Source organism: Clupea harengus, chromosome 13, assembly GCF_900700415.2.
Source record: "Clupea harengus chromosome 13, Ch_v2.0.2, whole genome shotgun sequence".
Classification (NCBI taxonomy): domain Eukaryota; kingdom Metazoa; phylum Chordata; class Actinopteri; order Clupeiformes; family Clupeidae; genus Clupea; species Clupea harengus.
Genome location: NC_045164.1, coordinates 1,426,583 through 1,446,112, shown reverse-complemented (window position 1 = coordinate 1,446,112; position 19,530 = coordinate 1,426,583). Strand labels below are relative to the sequence as shown.

Genomic DNA, 19,530 nt, shown 5'->3' with positions numbered 1-19,530 from the left:
AAATAAACTCCTTTCTCAAAGAAAACAATATCCTGGAGAAATTTCAATCAGGCTTTAGAACATGCCACAGCACTGAAACTGCTCTTACTAAAGTAATCAGCGACCTCAGACTAAATTTGGATGCAAATAAGGTCTCAATCCTGGTCCTCTTAGACCTAAGTGCAGCATTTGATACTATTGATCATGACATCCTAATTCATCGTCTTGAAAAGTTAGTTGGGCTTTCTGACTCTGTATTAAACTGGTTCAGAACATACATCAAAGGGAGAAAGTTTTATGTCAGGCTTGGAGATCATGTGTCTAAGAAACATGACATCTGCTTTGGGGTTGCACAAGGGAGCTGCCTTGGTCCATTATTATTCTCACTGTACATGCTGCCACTTGGGGACATCATTAGAGAACACAATGTATGTTTCCATAGTTATGCTGATGACACGCAACTGTACATCTCTGCTGAGCCAAATGATGCTGCAGCAATAAACTCCATTACTACCTGTCTTTTGGTGATAAATAAGTGGATGAGCAATAATTTCTTAAAGTTAAACGAGGGCAAAACTGAGATCCTACTAGTCGGCCCTAAAACAAAAAGAGAAATGCTGTTTAATAATTTGGTGAAATTAACTCCCTTGATTAAATCGGAGGTTACAAGTCTTGGTGTTATTTTAGATTCAGATTTAAGCTTCAAGTCTCACATTAACAAGGTGACGAAAACATCATTTTTCCACCTTAAAAACATAGCTAAAGTCCTGCCATTTATAAATCAAAAAGATGCTGAAAAACTGATTCATGCCTTTATTTCAAGCCGTCTTGATTATTGTAATGCAATCCTTACTGGCCTCCCAAAAAAAACAACTGAGAGACTTCAGCTCATTCAAAACTCTGCAGCTCGGCTATTACCAGAAGCAAGAGGAGAGAGCACATTAGTCCAGTTTTAGCTGCTCTGCACTGGCTTCCAGTAACTTTTAGAATTGACTTTAAGGTCCTTCTCCTAATATACAAAGCCCTTAATGGGCTAGGACCAAGTTACATTGCAAACTCCCTAGTCAAATACTTGCCCTCAAGAACACTGCGATCATCGAATGCTGGTTTATTGGAGGTTCCCAGCAAAAGCCGTAATAAAATCGGGGACGCAGCATTTGTCAATTACGCCCCAGTGCTATGGAACATACTGCCTATAGACATCAGGGAAGCCAGCTCGCTTAACATCTTTAAAAGAAAACTAAAAACGTACCTCTTCACATTAGCCTTTAACTAGCTACCACTTCGCACTATATATATATATAAATACTTTTAATTTAATTTAATTTAATTTAATTTAAATCTCTACTGGTGATATTAAGGGGTTAGATTAAATATATCTCTATAATTATAATTATAACTTTATTTTTTTTGCACTATATCTGAGTTATGTTTCTTTGATGTCTATTTTTATGTGCATGTAATTTCTTTGTGCATATTATGTATTTGCTGTAAAGCACTTTGAGCTGCATTCTTTTGCATGAAAGGTGCTATATAAATACAGTTTTATTATTATTATTATTATTGTGGAATTTTTCAGAAGGTTCTCCGTATTGTGAAGAGGCTTTTATATTTCACAAGAAGAAAAAGGCTTGGGCAATATCCCATACTGTGTCTAACACATTATCTCCACACAAGACAAAGTAGCACCCTCTGATGGCTGTATTGATCACAAATTTCGTTTATTTTAATTTTTTATGACTGAACATCATTAACAAATTGAAAGCCTGTAAACTATAATCTCTGTGAAAATTAAACAGTGATATCCTGTGTCCCAGATGCAGACTAAACAGTAATTCATTATTCATTAAAACTGTTTTTCATTATTTAGTGGATAGTGAGCTATGGTCTGGCTGAGCCAAGCATAGGCATTTGTTTTTTTAAAGACTTTTCCCTGTTGTGAAACACTGAACCACTTCAGTAGGCTAATGAGTCCATGAGAGGTCAAGTAGAATAAATAGCATAGGCAGAGACTGTATAATATAATAGACTGATGGTATAATATAGTCAGGCACTCGACTCCACAAATGTTCAGTCCTTGATTATGATCTATGACACTTTTCAAACAGCAAAATTCTCCTCACATTCATATATCTATATCCCTATATCCTAAACTCTGGTGTTCCTGCACAGTCCTGGCTCTGTAAGTGAAAAAAAAAAGTGTTTGTTTGGCTGGTGAGATCAACAACCCTTTGGCAGGAAAGAGGACCAGACCTTTAAAGTTTAAACATACCACTGTCAGATCAAGAACAGTGAGTAACTGACCTATGATAGGAGCCAATGACTTGAGCCCACGTGCGCCTAATGAGCTGAATTGGTAGTTTAGTCAGAATAGGAGTTAGGCCTACCAGAGGGGTGAAAACTGCATCGACTCTTTGGATACATACATACATACATATGAGATTTACACATAAGGTCTCACAGTGCCCGATTTCCATTGAGTGACTGGCAAAAGCGCATTCATGACTAAATGGTCCCTTGGGGTCTCGACTTAATCTGCATAAAATATCGTCCATAGATTGTCAAAAAAAAAAAAAAATTGTTTGTCAATTGACTGTCCGATTTAGGGTGCAGTTTAGAAGTCTGTGTATTAGGATATGGTTGCAGTGAGTCAACCACTTTGAAGATTTTACGATCTTGCGTTTTAACAAATTCACGAACATTCAAGTATTTTTACCACAATTGCAATTGTGGATTGCAATTTTCTCTTAATGGCACAATATTCCCGGATTCAGTTTATTTTATTTACAACAATTTTGGAAAATTCCCGCAGCAAATTCAGTCACTTTTGGCCACAACAATTACAACCAACCGTCGCAAAATCCTGGAGGAGGGATATTTTCATCTGCTGCCTCAGCATAATATGCTATTCACACATTAGGTGAGTGCGCTGATCCATCCAAACTAGTTTTCTGTGTCGGTTGGGTGATCAGGGTTTCATGATCATGTTTGAGGAACCTCAAACACTGTTTAAATTAAGTACTAGCTTTGTATTGACGCAAATATGACCTGTTGGCATTTATAGATTGTCCTAATTCCATGCAGTTTTGTGTGAGAAGAGATCGGCTACATTAATGTAATCTCTTTTAATCTGAGCATTAATCTTAACCTGTGATATAACAGCATAATTGTGTAATTAGTTACTTGTGTTTTCTAGAACAGGTAGCAACGTTTCGTTGAATCGTCTTAAAGTACTCAATTGTCGCTGACATCACACTAGTTAACTGCAACACCAGCTACCGTTAGCTAGTTTGCTAGTGGCGTTACCAAATGAGACATTGACTGTCAAACGTCAAATCTGTTTCCAGGTTAAACTAATACCCCGACTGAATTATGCACTCAAGAGAGGCAATGCAGGTGAGCTACAGTATTGTCATTTTTAATATGACTATTACTTCATCCCATAATGGAGAGAATGTCGGGCCTCCATGCACGCGTGTTAACCATGCAGTCCTGTAGAGCTAGTAGCTAGACAGCTAAACTTGGTAGTTTAATGGAAGCAATATAAGTTATTTTAGATTTTTCTGTAACACGTTTAAATAACAGTTATCAAGTGTTTGCTTGCCTTTGCCTCGCCACACATACAGAGGCCATTCGAACGCCTCGCAGTACAGATGCAAGATATTTTGGGAGATGAGGGAATTTTGAAGAGGGTGATTCAACCTGGAGATGGACCTCTTGTTCCAAGGGACGCGTCGGTATCAGGTAGCCATGGCTAATGATAGTATATTGTTTGCTGATAGCATTGGCAGACTAAATGCTAAGCATGACTGGAGTATTACAGTGGCTTCACACTTGTTAAATTGTATGTCATTGAAAGGTTTTCCCCAACTCTAATTCATAGTAAATCTTTCGGGATACCTTGAATACTGCGATGACCCTTTTGAGACCACCAAGAAATTGAAACATCCTAGAATGATGAAACTAGGAAGAGGTAAGAGATCTCAATAAAAGGGCTGCAGACATTTGCATAACATTTGGTCCAGTAAAGCATGCTACAAATTGCGAACTGAACCTGCGTGGGATGTATTAGAAGTATACATGGGCCTACAACTTGTCACATGATCAGGGCGCTGTGCAAATCTATTTTTGACATTAAGTACCATGGGGTGGAGATTAGTCAGCATGCAGATGGCACTGAATAGAAGATTTTTAACATGTGGTAGTTGTCATAAATGCAATTTAATGTTGATTACCGATTAACTTTTTCAGCAAGGACATTGAATGTACACATATCCATACATCTTTAGGCCAAATTCAGTATACAGTCAGTATACTGTACGGTATTCCATACCGTCTTTAAACTTCATGTAGCTGGTGGCTCAAGAAAACTGTACTTGTAGCTATCTTGGTTTTAGATCAGTATTTCCATTCTCTCCATTGGTAAATTTGTGTTTTGCAGCTACCTAGTCAGTTATCTAGGGCAGTGGTTATCAAACTTTTTGTCCGGGGACCCCATAAAATCCATTTGCCAAGTCTCGCGACCCCCCACACATTTTGACAGGATATTATAGGTCTAAATTCAGTTTCATCTTGAATGATGAGACTGCTTGCTGAGACAATATTGGTTTTCATTATCCACCCTGATGTAGAAAACACCATTTCTGATAGACTATACAGCATGTCAAAGCCTAATATGTTGATGCACAGGGCAGCAAGATCATTTCGCGACCCCCAAAAAACGTTTGGCGACCCCACTTGGGGTCCCGACCCCTAGTTTGAGAACCACTGATCTAGGCCTTCAAAGCAAACTTTAAATGTGGAAAAGAGGCTTATTTTCATTCAGTGTGCTTCCTATTATGATTTGCTGAAATGATTCGCTTTTTAATTTGTTATGATGAAACAATCGGACCTGTCCACACACGGCTCTATCTAGTGACGCTTTTCTTAAATGTCACTGAAAATCAGTAAGCCATCACAGCTTAGATAATGAAGGGATAATTGTAGAAAAGACACCTATTAATTTCCACTTGAAAAAAATGCAGATATATTTTGATAATCATCGTGAATATTTTATGATTACTGATGCATGAAAAAGGCATAGGCCAGGTAAAAATGTAATTGAACTGCACAACTGGGATTGTTCATTCATCCTATTCTATGTAGTTTTTCACCTCAACCCCAAACACAGGAGATGCACACAACAATGACTTAAATATGTATGAATATGTTTGTATGGGTTGTTTCATTTAAGTTGGTGGCCAGCAACTAAAGCAAGACCTGCTGTGTCTATTTATTCTGTTGGTGTGCTTGCAGCGTGTTCCCTTACTTCCTTCTCTCCTCTCATTACCTCAGACGTGACTCTGTGGGGGCTGGAGGTGGGCCTCCTGACCATGAAGAAGGGCGAGTTGGCGCACTTCCTCTTCAAGCCCAAATATGCTTATGGGGAAATGGGCTGCCCACCACTGATACCATCGTCTGCCACAGTGTTTTATGAGGTTCACGTGATTGACTTTTTGGACTCAGCCAAAGTTGATGAATTCTTTGCACTGGCACCGGTGAGGAATGTTGTTGCTTTGAGTGCGATTAAGAGATGCAAGGCTGTAGGCAACAGTATAATGATTTTCTTTGAGTCCTTTGTCTTGAAATGCTCTTCTAGTTAAACCTGCTTGAAAAGTCTGGCTTGTTTTCAGTCAAGCATCTTTAATGCAGTTAGCCCAAGGGCCTTGAGCACATCTCTATATCATAACATTTAAGTTAAATGTTTTTTTAAAGTGTTGTACAAAATTGATAAATATAGTTTAATAATAAATTAAGATTATAGTAAACTATTGATTTACCCCACTCTCCCCTGTTTATCAAATTGTATTGTGTAGTGTGGCTTGATTTCATGTTATTTATAAGTAAAGAGGTTGTCCAAGTCAACACCATGCAATTCATTTTGATGCTTGATGGAATTTTTTGAATGCATCACCAGGAGGAGCAGGCCACTGTCCCTTTGGCCACAGTGCTTGAAGTTGTCAGCAATCAGCGCTTTTTTGGGAATCGCTGCTTCAGACAGAGTCGCTATGAGGACGCCAAAGACCGTTACAAACAGGTATCAGAAATACAAGATGGCTGCCAGATTCAAAAGTCAGTTCCTTTGTTGATGTTGGTGCTGCTTACCTCACAGCTCCAACTAGCTTGCGTCTCTAACATTTACACATACAGTATACTTACAGTATCTGTGTTAGAAAGCATATGTTTCCTCTGCAATAGTTAAGATTCATAATCATGCTATTTACAATAAGAGACCACATTTTAATGAAATTGACACACACACACACACACACACACACACACAACAGACCACAGGATTTGTGTAGAGTAATTAGTAAAGTTGTGTTCAGGGAGTTCAGTGCATTGCTGATTTGTGGCTGAATGGTGCCCCAGGGCATCACACTCCTTCAGAACCATGAGGCTCAGAGTCAAGAGGACAAGAGGAGTGTTGAGGCTGCACAGGTGCCCATCCTGCTCAATCTGTCCCTGACCTACTTTCGTCTGGAGAGGCCCACCACGTCCTTGAAGTATGGGCAGAGGGTTTTGGAAATGGACCCCAACAATGCCAAAGCGCTCTACCGCTGTGGCCAGGTCAGCTGCCTTAGTAGTACTGACATCATCAGGGGAAATGTGAACCTTGACCTCAGCTGAAATTGTGTGTTAAGGGTAGAAAAGTGGCCTCGCCATGTTTAAAGGTCCGGTCTGTGAATCTGGCCAAAGAGATTATTGCTATTTTAGTTATATTTAATAGTCTGTCAAATACACCCCTCCCTTCAATGCTCCTGAAGCAATATTTTGATTGGCTGGAATAGTGTGTGGCTCGGTCCAAGCGGACCGCTAGAACAAACAGTTGGAAGACCGTGAGAAGCATTTTACTGAATTTGACAAAAAGTCTATTAGATTAGAACTGTAGAATCACGACCTTCACCTTTTAACCTTAGCTAAAATTGTGTGTTAAGCATGGATAAGTGGCCTGATCCACTGTATTCTTCAGCATTGTGTTTAAATGAATCTGGATCTAGGGTTCTGCGCTCAAAGGTGCTGTTTCAGTTGGGGTGCAGGTTGTGGGTTCAAGTGACTTGATAATGTCGATGCCTGTTTTGAGCATAGCAGGTCTCAATGCTACGTATGTTGCTACTTGTGAGCCTTCTCCCCTTATGATGACGTTCCACACTGAACTCATCAAACCATGTCTTTATAGTCCTTGCTTTGTTCACTGGGGCACAGTCATGTTGGAATAGAAAAAGGGCCTTCCTTCCCCAAACTCTTGCCACATAGTGGGAAGCATAGCATTATCCAAAATGTTTTGCTATGCTACAGCATTAAGATTGCCCTTCACTGGAGATGAGGGGCCTAGCCCAAACCCTGAAAAACAGCCCCATACCATTATCCCTCCCTCCCTCCACAGGTGTGGCCAAATAATTTTGTTCATATAGTGTATGTTGCTACTTGTGTGCCTTCTCCCGTTACATTGACGTTGAGGATCAGTTTGACAGGCTTTTTCGGTAGATGTGCGTCATTGGAGTGAGGCCGTGTGAGAAGGACATTTTCACATTTTCACCTACTTAATTCCTTAGGCTTATCTTGAGCTGGGAGATTATGAAAAGGCTGCAGATTGCCTTACAAAGGCACAGGTAAAAATGCCATTCAATAAGGACATCAACAAGCTACTGATGAAACTTCAAGAGTGAGTTGTCATCTTTTTTTTTTACATCAATATGGTAGATAGTCTGCATGCACCCACATCCAAGGCTGAGTTGTTTTTTAATCAAACAGGCTCCTTTTAGTTTGCTTACCATTTTGGATGAAATGTCATATTTTAGTTCTGTAAAGGTGTTTGTCTCCTATTTCTTTACACTTCAATCCTTGCCCTCAGGATGCAAGGCTGGTTGAATTATTACTGTTTCAGTGCTGCCTTGAAAACAGTAAAAGTAAAAAACAGCTTTTAAAAGAAGTATTTGTAGTTGGCTATAAAAGCAAATTTATGTCACCAAGAAAAAAAATATAAATAATTTCTGAACGTCATAATCCATAGATTTAACATAGTCTGCCTCAGTTCTCCTGTTCAGTGTAATGTTGTGTGAATCTGTGGTGTTTTTCAGCTGTTAAAATCTTAAAATCTTTTAAAACCCTTACAGGTCCTACAGTGACTGCTTGGGGAAAGAGAGAGAAATGTGCTCCAAGATGTTTGCGAACCTGAAAGTGTCATCAAGAGACTGAAAGTAAAAGCATGGGTTGGTCCGTGAAAATATAAATCTTTAAGGATAATTTTTCATTTCACCTTAAGCCAATGTATTAGTCAGTTACAATGATGGAGAAGCCACTCTGAAAGGGAAAAGATATTTTGATACCTTGGTTTAGTTTAGCCTTTCGCATATTCATATGTATGCACACTCGTAATCTATCATAAATGAGACAGTGAAAATGCAGAATTTCTCGTTTGCCTATTTTATTGCGTGAACTACATCAGAGCTATTAATTAATAGAAATAAATCGTAAAAGGGTAAGTCTCTCTCTCATAGAGGAGTTGTGGTCTAACACATAAGAGATAGTCTTCCAGGGCTGGAATGAATCGTAAAAAGGTTACTAGTCAACCAATCTGCTTAATGTGTTAAAACCATTAATTTGTTTAGCTGTCCTATATTCTTAATAACTGGCATTTGGAATCAACTGCAGGCTGTTCAGTTCAGTTCTTTCACCAGACAAACCTCAAGTTCTTTATTTTCTCCTTTTTCAATGATGTTTGGAAGTTTATATTTTACTTTTACAGTATTATAGTTGTTTGCATACAACTGCAACCCCTTTTCTGTTCTTCAGAGAACATCACAGATCCACTTGTATGGGAATTAAAGATGTGGTATGGTGCCATTTCAGTGTACGCAATTGCAGTACCAACCAAACAACGTGTATTGTAAACATTGTACTCAAATGTAGTTGGGGGAGAGACTGAGCTTTTTCTCTATTACATTTGACTTAATTTTGAAGTTTCAAAACACTTCTGACAGTTGCTCTGTGAAATCTGGTTTGCTCTTTCCTGCAGTTGCTAGACATGGGCTCTGGGGGGCAGCATTGTCCCTTGGCTCTCCATTGAAAGACATGGGGGCCCTGGCAAACATTGACAGCCAACGTTCACTTCTGCTCCTTGCTGTTTTTATTTCTTTACATTGATTAGTCCTCTGCCTTACTGCCCACTCTTCCCTCACTCATTTGCTTTCTAGCCATTGTTGGTACCATACCTATGATGAGAGCTTTAATTTCGTCTCCTGGTATCGATTAAACCCTTAAAAACTCATCTCTGTTAAAATGGCTTGGATGTAACTCTACACCATAAAGTATTTGCAGACCTATAAATATGCAAACAAACTACACCTGGCTTTCCCTCTGGTGGCTCTCGTTTAGCCGTAGCCTTATGCTAATGATATCTAAAGACCCACAGTGCAAGTTGACTGAGTTGGTTCCTTAGCCGTGTGACTTCCAAGACTGTCTTTGGTACAGATGCAAGCTCAAACTCATACAGATGATATTTCAGCAGGGCTTCACTACTAACTTTTACTAACTTACTAATGATGTGAAAATGAACCATCACCTTTTCAAACAGAATGAAAATGTCATTTTATGATGAATTCAAACCATTTCTATTTGTGGAAGGTTAAAGCACGCCCACTAGTCACCTGGTCCTCTACAATCACATACCCCTTAGTGGTGGAGTCTAGTGAGGTACATTTGAAGGTACATAGGCACATTTGTCATTTGTCATTTTTGCCTGTTTAAGTTGATTGAAACCTCAGTAAATATTCTAAATGTGTCTAGTTCACCTGGTTCTCTACAATCACATACCCCTTAGTGCTGAAGTCTAGGGACCTCCAGTTGATCACATTGCCATCAGTCTTCTGTGGAGTGCGGTTCATGTATAAAGCAATCTCAGGATAAGGAAGAACTGAATCCCACATGTGCACATCTGTAATCATTCCCACAAAAGACTGTGCTTTGTCAAATGTTCCCCCGTAACTGTCCTGCTCTTGACCCAGGATAATACTGGGCATTCCAGAGATGTCACCGCTTCGACGTATCCCTTTTCTCGTGCTTGGTTTCCCATTGACCCAAAGCTGGACAATACCAGTTTGGGAATTCCAAGTGGCACAGACAGAATTCCACTGATTTGGGATGTCTTCCAATCCTTTAAATAATGCAATGTTGTCGTACTCGTTAATTTCATACACACTGTTTGCCTGTTTGTAAAGGATGAAGCTATTTGGGTGTGCTGGGGTGGCGAAAGAGAGGAGACTCAGAGCTCTTGTTAGGTCTGAGAAGAAGCGCAGACACACGGTCACTGCAGTCAGGCTCTTGCTCTGGTTGGGAACCAAGATCACATGAGCTGTATCAGACTCCACAGGGAAGGTGAACATTTGTCCTGAGAGATCTGTTGGAAAGAAATACATTAGTCCAACAATCAGTCACCCTTCTTTGTGAGAGATCTGTGGAAACATACCAAGTCAGCTGAAAATTCTGACCATGACCTGTAACAGTTCTGAAGTGAATAAAAGTTCCAAGATTAAATTTCATGATTTAGTATAATTAAATGCTAATATTAGTCATGTAGTGTTTCTTACCTTTGTGTTCAGCGGAAGATTGTATGAAATACACAAGCAGAAGTATGAGGATGCTCTTCGCAATTGTAGTTTCCATGGTTGTTCACTGAATATGTCTTAGTGTTTTGGATTATCAGATTTCAAGCTAGCTTAGGTCATTTGAAGGAGTATCTGAGTGCTCAAACTCTATTGGCCTAGAGGCATTTAATGACTGCAATTCAAGTAGTTAAATGCTACTCTGAATGTGTTGGGTAATTCCCTCAAAAGAACTTGCATTCATAGAATTCCGAGTAATGCATACATAGTACTTCTGCAGTTCTGTGTTGAGGTGTGTTTTTTTGCAAGGTTTACCAAACAGCATGAAAACACACGGAAAATTAGTATAAAGCCACGTACATTAATGGACTTAATGCTCACTCCTAGAGTGGCGCATAGCAAGACAGAAACGCCCTTTAATGAACCTGTTTAGCGTAGAGAGGCTAATTACAGTTAAGCATTAGTGATGGCAGCAAGAAAAAAGGGGGAAATAAGATGTGTGATTCAGAGGTCCAATGTACACAAGTCTGCTTATCCTTATGAGTTTTCTGTTGAAGCTCAAACAGAGCTCACACAATTTCACTGTCTCTGTATATGTGTATGCGGCCAGGCATTACATATTTACTGTAGAACAGACCACAAGATTGTAGTGACTTCGATGGAAGAGTTTTCTCAACTTGACTACTTATGATAAAGCTCTTCAATTCGTCGGATCTTTGGGCAATATTTATGCACCCTGGCCAACTTGGAGAGAATAGACCACTTGAACCACTATGCTATACTATCTACTATACTTTGAAGGACTTAGGGACTTACCCAAGGAGTCACTGAGGTCATAGGGGATATTTCAAATGAGGAAAGGTCTTAAATGGTTTATTAATTAGTTTAGATTTGGAAATGGATCCCGACAATGCCAAAGCGCTCTACCGCTCATCAGTACTTTGAATAAATTCATACACATTTAGCACAAGACTGGAGCCTTTATTATGGTTCATACAGACAGAATCAAATTTGACTGGGCGTATTGCATTAGATTTGTGCTCATCCAGTGGTGTTAAGCACAAATTAAACTAGCCGTGGTTGTATTGAGGAACGGGTTGTCTTTTTTTATGTTACAACATTTTCTTAGCGTTAAAACCGTTATAATTTTCAAAGTGTATTGTAAACATTAGGACTTGTATGCGAATGTAGTTGGGGGAGAGACAGTGAGTGTTGTTCGATTAAATTTGACTCCCAGTTTCAAAACACTTCTGACAGTTGCTCTGTGAAAGCCAGCTTGCTCTTTCATGCAGTTGCTAGACATGGGCCCTGGGGGACAGCATTGGCCCTTGGCTCTCCATTGACGCCATTGTTGGTTATTCTTGAAAATGTTTTTATCCTAACTAGTGCATCTCTTGGCCAACTTGTCACACCTGCATCCTCATGTTTATGCCCTAGTTCCCGCCACAGAATGTGTGTTTTTTTCTTCTTCAGTAAAGTCACGTGTCACTCATCACGTCACGCATGTGTTCCAGCCCATACCTATGATAAGAGCTTTAATTTCGTCTCCTGGCATCGATTAAACCCCTAAAAACTCATCTCTGTTAAAATGGCTTGGATGTAACTCTACACCTTTGCCTCCTTTAATATATGCAGATCTATGAATATGCAAATTAACTACACCTGGCTTTCCCTCTGATGGCTCTAGTTTAGCCGTATCCTTATGCTAATGATATCTAAAGACCCACTCTGCAAGTTGACTGAATTGGTTCCTTAGCCATGTGATGTATGAAACCCAGGCTGTTTAATTCTGAGACTGTCTTTGGTACACTGCAGTTCCAACGTAGAAGTACTCAGCCATGGCGTTGTCTGTTTAATGCACTCATGATATGTCGTGTATCATATACAAAACACCAAATGGACATATTAACAAGGTTAAAAACTTGATTTTCACTGGAGTCTTTAAGAGCTGTGAAAAATACTAATGGCGGGTCTTATTTTATGGTTATATTGATGTGATAAGAAATAGGAAATATCTACTTCCTGTGCATGACAATTATGAGAACACAAAAATTGCTACAAAAGGTTAAGTGTAGTTTTGTTCTTTTTATCTTTACATTTACATTTAGTCATTTAGCAGACGCTTTTGTCCAAAGCGACGTACACTTCCTTTGCTTTACATCAAAAGAACAAGCAAACTGAAATACAGCATTAAGTGAAGTTAATGAAGCGTCACAAATTACTTCTATTTTATGTGAGCGGATATCACTATCAGAGATGCTGGATAACGCAAAGTGTCAAAGCAGATGCAAGCTCAAACTCATACAGATGATATTTCAGCAGGGCTTCACTACTCACTTTTCATTTGTGGTTCAAGCACCCCCACTAGCTCCTGGTCCTCTACAATCACATACCCCTTAGTGGTGAAGTCTAGGGACCTCCAGTTGATCACATTGCCATCAGTCTTCTGTGGAATGCGGTTCATGTATAAAGCAATCTCAGGATAAGGAAGAACTGAATCCCACATGTGCACATCTGTAATCATTCCCACAAAAGACTGTGTTTTGTCAAATTTCCCCCCGTAACTGTCCTGCTCTTGACCCAGGATAATACTGGGCATTCCAGAGATGTCACCGCTTCGACGTATCCCTTTTCTCGTGCTTGGTTTCCCATTGACCCAAAGCTGGACAATACCAGTTTGGGAATTCCAAGTGGCACAGACAGAATTCCACTGATTTGGGATGTCTTCCAATCCTTTAAATAATGCAATGTTGTCGTACTCGTTAATTTCATACACACTGTTTACCTGTTTGTAAAGGATGAAGCTATTTGAATGTGCTGGGGTGGCGAAAGAGAGGAGACTCAGAGCTCTTGTTAGGTCTGAGAAGAAGCGCAGACACACGGTCACTGCAGTCAGGCTCTTGCTCTGGTTGGGAACCAAGATCACATGAGCTGTATCAGACTCCACAGGGAAGGTGAACATTTGTCCTGAGAGATCTGTTGGAAAGAAATACATTAGTCCAACAATCAGTCACCCTTCTTTGTGAGAGATCTGTGGAAACATACCAAGTCAGCTGAAAATTCGGGCTATGACCTGTAACAGTTCTGAAGTGTGTAAAAGTTCCAAGATTTAAATGTAATGATGTATGATTAAATGTTAATATTAATCATGTAGTGTTTCTTACCTTTGTGTTCAGCGGAAGATTGTGTGAAATACACAAGCAGAAGTATGAGGACGTTCTTCGCAATTGTAGTTTCCATGGTTGTTCACTCAATATGTGCTTACTGTTTTGGATTATCAGATTTCAACCTTACTTAGGTCATTTGAAGGAGTGTCTGAGTGCTGGGGGCAGGGACAGACCCATTAAGTGACTGAGTCTGAGTGTGAGCAGTTTTTGAATTACACCAAGGCTTTCAGGGGTGTTGCTTGTGGTCAAGTGTTACTTTATGTTGCGTGTTAATGCATGTTACATGTACATTTGCGCATCTGTACTAATGGGTGATTGCAAAGGTATGTACAGAATGATATACATTTCAATGAACATAATTGTGTCTACAATATAGCTACCATGGCATCTGGACAGATTACTTTATTTTCAGTCCACTTATTACCACTAAATCATTACAGATATAAATATCATAGCCTGATACAGTCTAGAAGCAATGGTGTTTCCCCTGACACGAAAACAGATATCCTTTAGAGACGTTCAGACAAAACTAGATTTTCCACTTTATTTTCAGTTGATTATTAACACCACCACCGATGTTTTTATTGAAATATATTACAAATACAGGCCTGGATATTTTTTAAAGACGTTTTACAGCTCAGGATATTGGTCAATGACAGGTCCATCACTCCACTTTTAGAGGGTTCTGTGTTGTCAATGCAGACATTATGCTCTATTTGTGAAAATGGAACGGGGTCCACGCAGACATGACAGTATGATATCCTGTTTTCGATTCCATACTAAAATATCTATAAGATGCAGATTACAACATTGCAAAAAAGAGATTACAATTCTGTTTGCCTCGAACTTCCGAGATTAGGTTAATTGAATGCATCGTGGTTCAGGCTTACTGTGAAAAAGCAGGCATCTAGTTCACCTGTTCCTCTACAATCACATACCCCTTAGTGGTGAAGTCTAGTGACCTCCAGTTGATCACATGGCCATCAGTCTTCTGTTGAATGCGGTTCATGTATAAAGCAATCTCAGGATAAGGAAGAACTGAATCCCACATGTGCACATCTGTAATCATTCCCACAAAAGACTGTCCTTTGTCAAATTTCCCCCCGTAACTGTCCTGATCTTGACCCAGGATAATACTGGGCATTCCAGAGATGTCACCACCGCGACGAAGCCCTTTTCTCGTGCTTCCCTTCCCATTGACCCAAACCTGGGCGATACCAGTTTGGGAATTCCAAGTAACACAGACAGAATTCCACTCGTTGCGCTTGTCCTCTAACCCCCAAAAGAGCACAACGTTTTCACCACCTTGATCTACTTCATACACATTGTTCACCCCTTTGAAAAGGAGGAAAGCATTTTCATTGGTGGGGGTGGCGAAAGAGAAGAGACTCTGAGCTCTTGTTAGGTCTGAGAAGAAGCGCAGACACACGGTCACTGCAGTCAGGCTCTTGCTCTGGTTGGGAACCAAGATCACATGAGCTGTATCAGACTCCACAGGGAAGGTGAACATTTGTCCCGAGAGATCTGTTAAAAAAATATGAATTCAGCAATCAAACACGTATTTAATCTCTAATAAATACATGAATTGAAAGAATGGTTTTTGATCTTGATATTGTAAATCACATTTAATAGCTTACCTTGCTTCTCTGCAAAAGATGTTATAAAGTGAGTAACTATAAAGACCATCATGGATACAGAAGCCGCCATGCTGAAGTACTGTACTGTAGCAAAATATTGCTTTGAGTCTTTCTGGAGATAGCAGCTATCGATCTTGCTTATATACTGTCTGGAGGCGCACGTTGGGGAGTGTCTTGTGAGAGTCTATTGGCTCAAATCCACTGATAGCATATGGACTTCATCCACCCTTTGTCTTTGTTGATGGTAAAAAAATCTAGGATCAAAATTGACTAAACAAAAAACATAAATCATATGTGGCCCTGGGCTTTTAATCTGACAAGAAGAGGTCAGTTCAAGAAACTGCTTTGTCCAGAGGAAGGAAATGAGGCTGGAGATGTTCAAGGAACACATGGTATAAATCAAATTTAGTTTGACTGACATCTACAGATAAATATCTACTTATTGCGTTTTCAGGACACTGGCCTGCATGGATGATGGAAAAGGGTATGGAAACTAATGTCCATTAGTAAGCCATAATATTTGGGATAAAGATTGCCTTGTGGAATCTATTACTAACATAGTGAAGTAAATGTTCCTCAAATGGTTTCCTCATAAGGCCCAGAAACTCATAAAATTAGAACATCTGGTTTGAGTCTAAAACTAAATAACGATTGCACAACTTGGATTACAAAATAGACTGTGTGCAGCTATGGGGCCATTGGCCCATTCTCCTGGACTTAATATATCCATCTGCAGTTATTTGTAACCTTTGTAATGTTTCAGATAGAACGACAAAATCTATCTTTCCCCTCTCGTATTTACTTGGTTATTCTGTAATCGCCCTCTCCCCCTGTGACTGACTAATCTATGCAGATCATACTGATAATGACAGCTACACTGTTGCACAGCTATGTTTTACAATAAGACATGCTTGCAAGATTTTCGCTTTGAGATTTAAACTTGAGTCATTAAGGTTAAGTGTGGAAATATTTTTTGGCAATAACATAGACCTCTGCAGTGGGGGAAATGAGGAAACCTGCAGTTAATGTTTTGTGAAGAGAGCCAAGAGGAGTTATTTGCAATGGTGGATACTGCCCATATGCAAGATAACATTGAAAGGTGAATTCCATATTTAGTTATTTATATAGTGGGTGGGGGGTGGGGGAGAATAGGGGCACATCGGAGCATAGTGTTTTTGCCATAGGGGAGGTGTGTGTGTGTGTGTGTGTGTGTGTGTGTGTGTGTGTGTGTGTGTGTGTGTGTGTGTGTGTGCGTGTGCGTGTGTGGTTAGTCACATACCTCTTAGTGGTGAAGTCTAGTGACTTCCAGTTGATCACATTGCCGTCAGTCTTCTATGAAATGTGGTTCATGTATAAAGCAATCTCAGGATAAAGAAGAAGAGAGTGCCACATATGTACGTCTGTAAGCATTCCCACAAAAGACTGTCCTCAGTTAACTGTCCTGTTCTTGATCTAGGATAATACGGGACATCACTGCCTTGATTGATGCCTTTTCTTTTGCTTGGGTATCCATTGACCCAAATTTCTTCTCTGCTAAAGATGTTATTAAGTGAGTTGATAGAAGTCTAAGAACTTGAATGACTCGACAAACCACCGACTTAGTTACATCAAGTTGTTTAGGCGATCCAAAGCTTGCTTAGGTATATACTGTCTGGAGACTTTAGCTAGGCAGCCCATTTGGGATAATGTTTGTACTGGCATATGGACTCAATCCTTCACCTCAGCTAATAATACACATTTAATGTAAGAAATACCCACTCTTTAAGAAGTACATGATGGATGTTAGAAAACATCTAATGAAGTACACAGGAATCAAAGCTTTAGAGATGCCATATTATTTTATTTATTTATTTTTTTTACCTATCTCTTACCTTCTTAAAGCCCCATTCCGGAAGAATTGGTATTTATTTCTACTGAACTCCCTCTAAAGTTGCAGACTGTAGCTGACTTTAACACCACTGTCGTAAATACAAATCGTGCTTTGAGACCCCCAATGGACAGTGTATATGTGTATTTGTTGACAAGCTGAAGGATATGGAACCGGCAAAGACAACGGCAGAAGCCAAAGAAGCATGTAGACTGACAAGGTAGAGTAATTTTACACAAATATGACTGCATAGTTTTATGTATTGTGAATGCAAACATTATTTAAAAAAAGAATTATTTTTAATTTTCAGCCCATATACATTGTTTTCTAAGTGTTTGAATGTGGAGTATGTGTGATCTGTTATCAATAAAATGTTGTGGGTGACATGCTTAATATACATTGATCAGACTAGTCCAACTGAAAGAAGGCCAGCTCAGCATCTGGTTACTTCTTCGGTCTCCTGCTCGGGTACTCTCTCTTTTTCTCTTACTATCCTCTGACAACGTCTTCCTCGATTTATTCGTCGCCTCTGCCATGATGTCCATACAGAGAATACTGCGCCAGCTTCCTCTTACAGCTAGTGCCTGGGTCTAGTTGTTGTTGCGTGAGGTGGTGCCATAAATCATTACGTAGTTCTCACTAGAGGTCATGCCCCCTGTACCCCAAGAAAATGTAACGGGTCCTAGCCCAGAGTATATATATTACGGAGGCCAAGAGTTCTGTTGTTTAATAGGGGAGTGAAGAGGCTGGGTAAGCATGGCAACAGCCAAGGACCAACAACAGTGTGTAAAGATGTTCCAGAGGCTGAACATGCCTAAATGTTTTGGAATTTACTGGAACAATTTTTTTACAGTTTTTCTTGATTGCTTAAACACGATTTTGACTGCTTTGTTTTGTTTTTCAATACACCTCACACAATTAGCACAACCACACACCGGTGGTACAAACAGAATTCAGTCATATGCAATGTGTGTGTTTCATATGGTAACAAAATATGGTTTTGTTAAATTAGTATATAGTTTTTACAAGAGTGTTTCATTTTGCAATATATCTGAGGTGTTTTGCTCATTGGTTGTGTGGTTGTGCTAATTGTGTGAGGTGTATTGAAAAACAAAACAAAGCAGTCAAAATCGTGTTTAAGCAATCGAGAAAAACTGTAATATAGTCCTTTTGTGCAATGGTGCAATACTGTAGCCTTTCCATGGGTGGCGACAAAGTTTGGGTTTACAGCGTATTCTTATTAAAGTAGAATAATATCAAAAACTGTCGATGGAAGTGCTGAAGTGTCAGTCTAGTAAATGTATATCTTGAATTGCTGAAGTCCTAGAAGTAGAAGGCTATGACAACAAAGCTCTGTGATATTGGTTCAGCCATATGCTGCAATTCTATGTGAAATGTGACCCAGCTAAGACTGCCTCAAAACATTGTGCTCACAGCCCTAGTGGTATGGTGATGTAGGCCTATTATGTGATTGTAATCGGTGTAAGTAAGACATAATTGTATTACTCGTGTTGTCTTGTGCCCATGCTGTGATACAGACACATCATGTTACCGTTTTTTTTTTTTAAATATGCATTTTAAGTTATGGTTAACATACCAAAACGACAAACCCTGTACACATTCACTATTAATGGACTGAAATTGCTCTCACAGGTCAGGTTTTATTTTGCTAAGGAAATTGTTAAGGAGTTAATTTTTTAACCAGGTTTAAGAACGATTAGAATTATTAATAATTCCAAATGATGTTTTAACCAATTTTTTTTTTTAAATATGGTAATGTAATTGAATATAAATCTTAACTTAAACACCAAAATAATATAATTACAAGTATAAAAAGCACGCATAGAAGGGTTAAATGGTGCATGGAACATTATGATATAAAAGCAAAGGACATGAGGGCTATTAGAAGCTGATATTGTCAAGACGTTAAGGATGAGTCTGGAGGAACACATTTCAGCTTCTTCACATTCACTCTGTTTGGGAATCCCACCCAGTATCTTGCTTCTTCTGAAAGCAAGTGTTGCCTATCGCATCTTTTGGAAACGGACTTGGCTGTAGAGGGCTGTGGAGTTAGACATCTCTGTTTCAGCCAGTCTGACCAGGCTGGGGACAGGGCACATCCATATGATCTGAAACATGATCTGGTATGAACATCATGCACATGATTATTGTATGCCTGTCAATAATTATGTAAGAATATGTGTGTGTGTGTGTGTTTATTACATCATGAGGCTAGT

The 19,530-nt window shown here is 39.4% G+C and overlaps 3 protein-coding genes across 5 annotated transcripts; 1 reads left to right on the top strand and 2 right to left on the bottom strand.

Annotated features, from left to right (window-relative positions):
* Positions 1–2,248: 2,248 nt before the first annotated feature.
* Positions 2,249–10,168, top strand: fkbp6 (FKBP prolyl isomerase 6). Of its 3 annotated transcripts, none has more exons than XM_031578934.2 (9): positions 2,249–2,899; positions 3,327–3,375; positions 3,606–3,723; positions 3,863–3,952; positions 5,314–5,516; positions 5,936–6,055; positions 6,391–6,588; positions 7,575–7,684; positions 8,136–10,168. In XM_031578934.2, exons 2-9 carry the CDS (start codon positions 3,352–3,354, stop codon positions 8,215–8,217), a joined length of 945 nt encoding a protein of 314 aa, XP_031434794.1. In that variant the 5' UTR covers positions 2,249–2,899; positions 3,327–3,351; the 3' UTR covers positions 8,218–10,168. The 3 variants fall into 3 exon arrangements, with proteins under 3 accessions (XP_031434794.1, XP_012685286.2, XP_042565455.1); XM_012829832.3 differs by lacking the exon at positions 2,249–2,899 and adding an exon at positions 2,916–2,965; XM_042709521.1 differs by lacking the exon at positions 2,249–2,899 and having other exon boundaries at positions 3,015–3,375.
* LOC105902300 lies at positions 9,804–13,867 on the bottom strand. The gene is made up of 3 exons (XM_012829852.2): positions 13,787–13,867; positions 12,960–13,598; positions 9,804–10,417 (listed from the first exon to the last, which is right to left on the bottom strand). The coding sequence occupies exons 1-3, from the start codon at positions 13,860–13,862 to the stop codon at positions 9,804–9,806; spliced, it is 1,329 nt and encodes a 442-aa protein (XP_012685306.2). The 5' UTR covers positions 13,863–13,867.
* Positions 13,868–14,319: 452 nt separating this feature from the next.
* Positions 14,320–15,550, bottom strand: LOC105902258 (serum amyloid P-component-like). The gene is made up of 2 exons (XM_012829806.3): positions 15,427–15,550; positions 14,320–15,313 (listed from the first exon to the last, which is right to left on the bottom strand). The coding sequence occupies exons 1-2, from the start codon at positions 15,494–15,496 to the stop codon at positions 14,697–14,699; spliced, it is 687 nt and encodes a 228-aa protein (XP_012685260.2). The 5' UTR covers positions 15,497–15,550; the 3' UTR covers positions 14,320–14,696.
* Between the last annotated feature and the right edge of the window lie 3,980 nt (positions 15,551–19,530).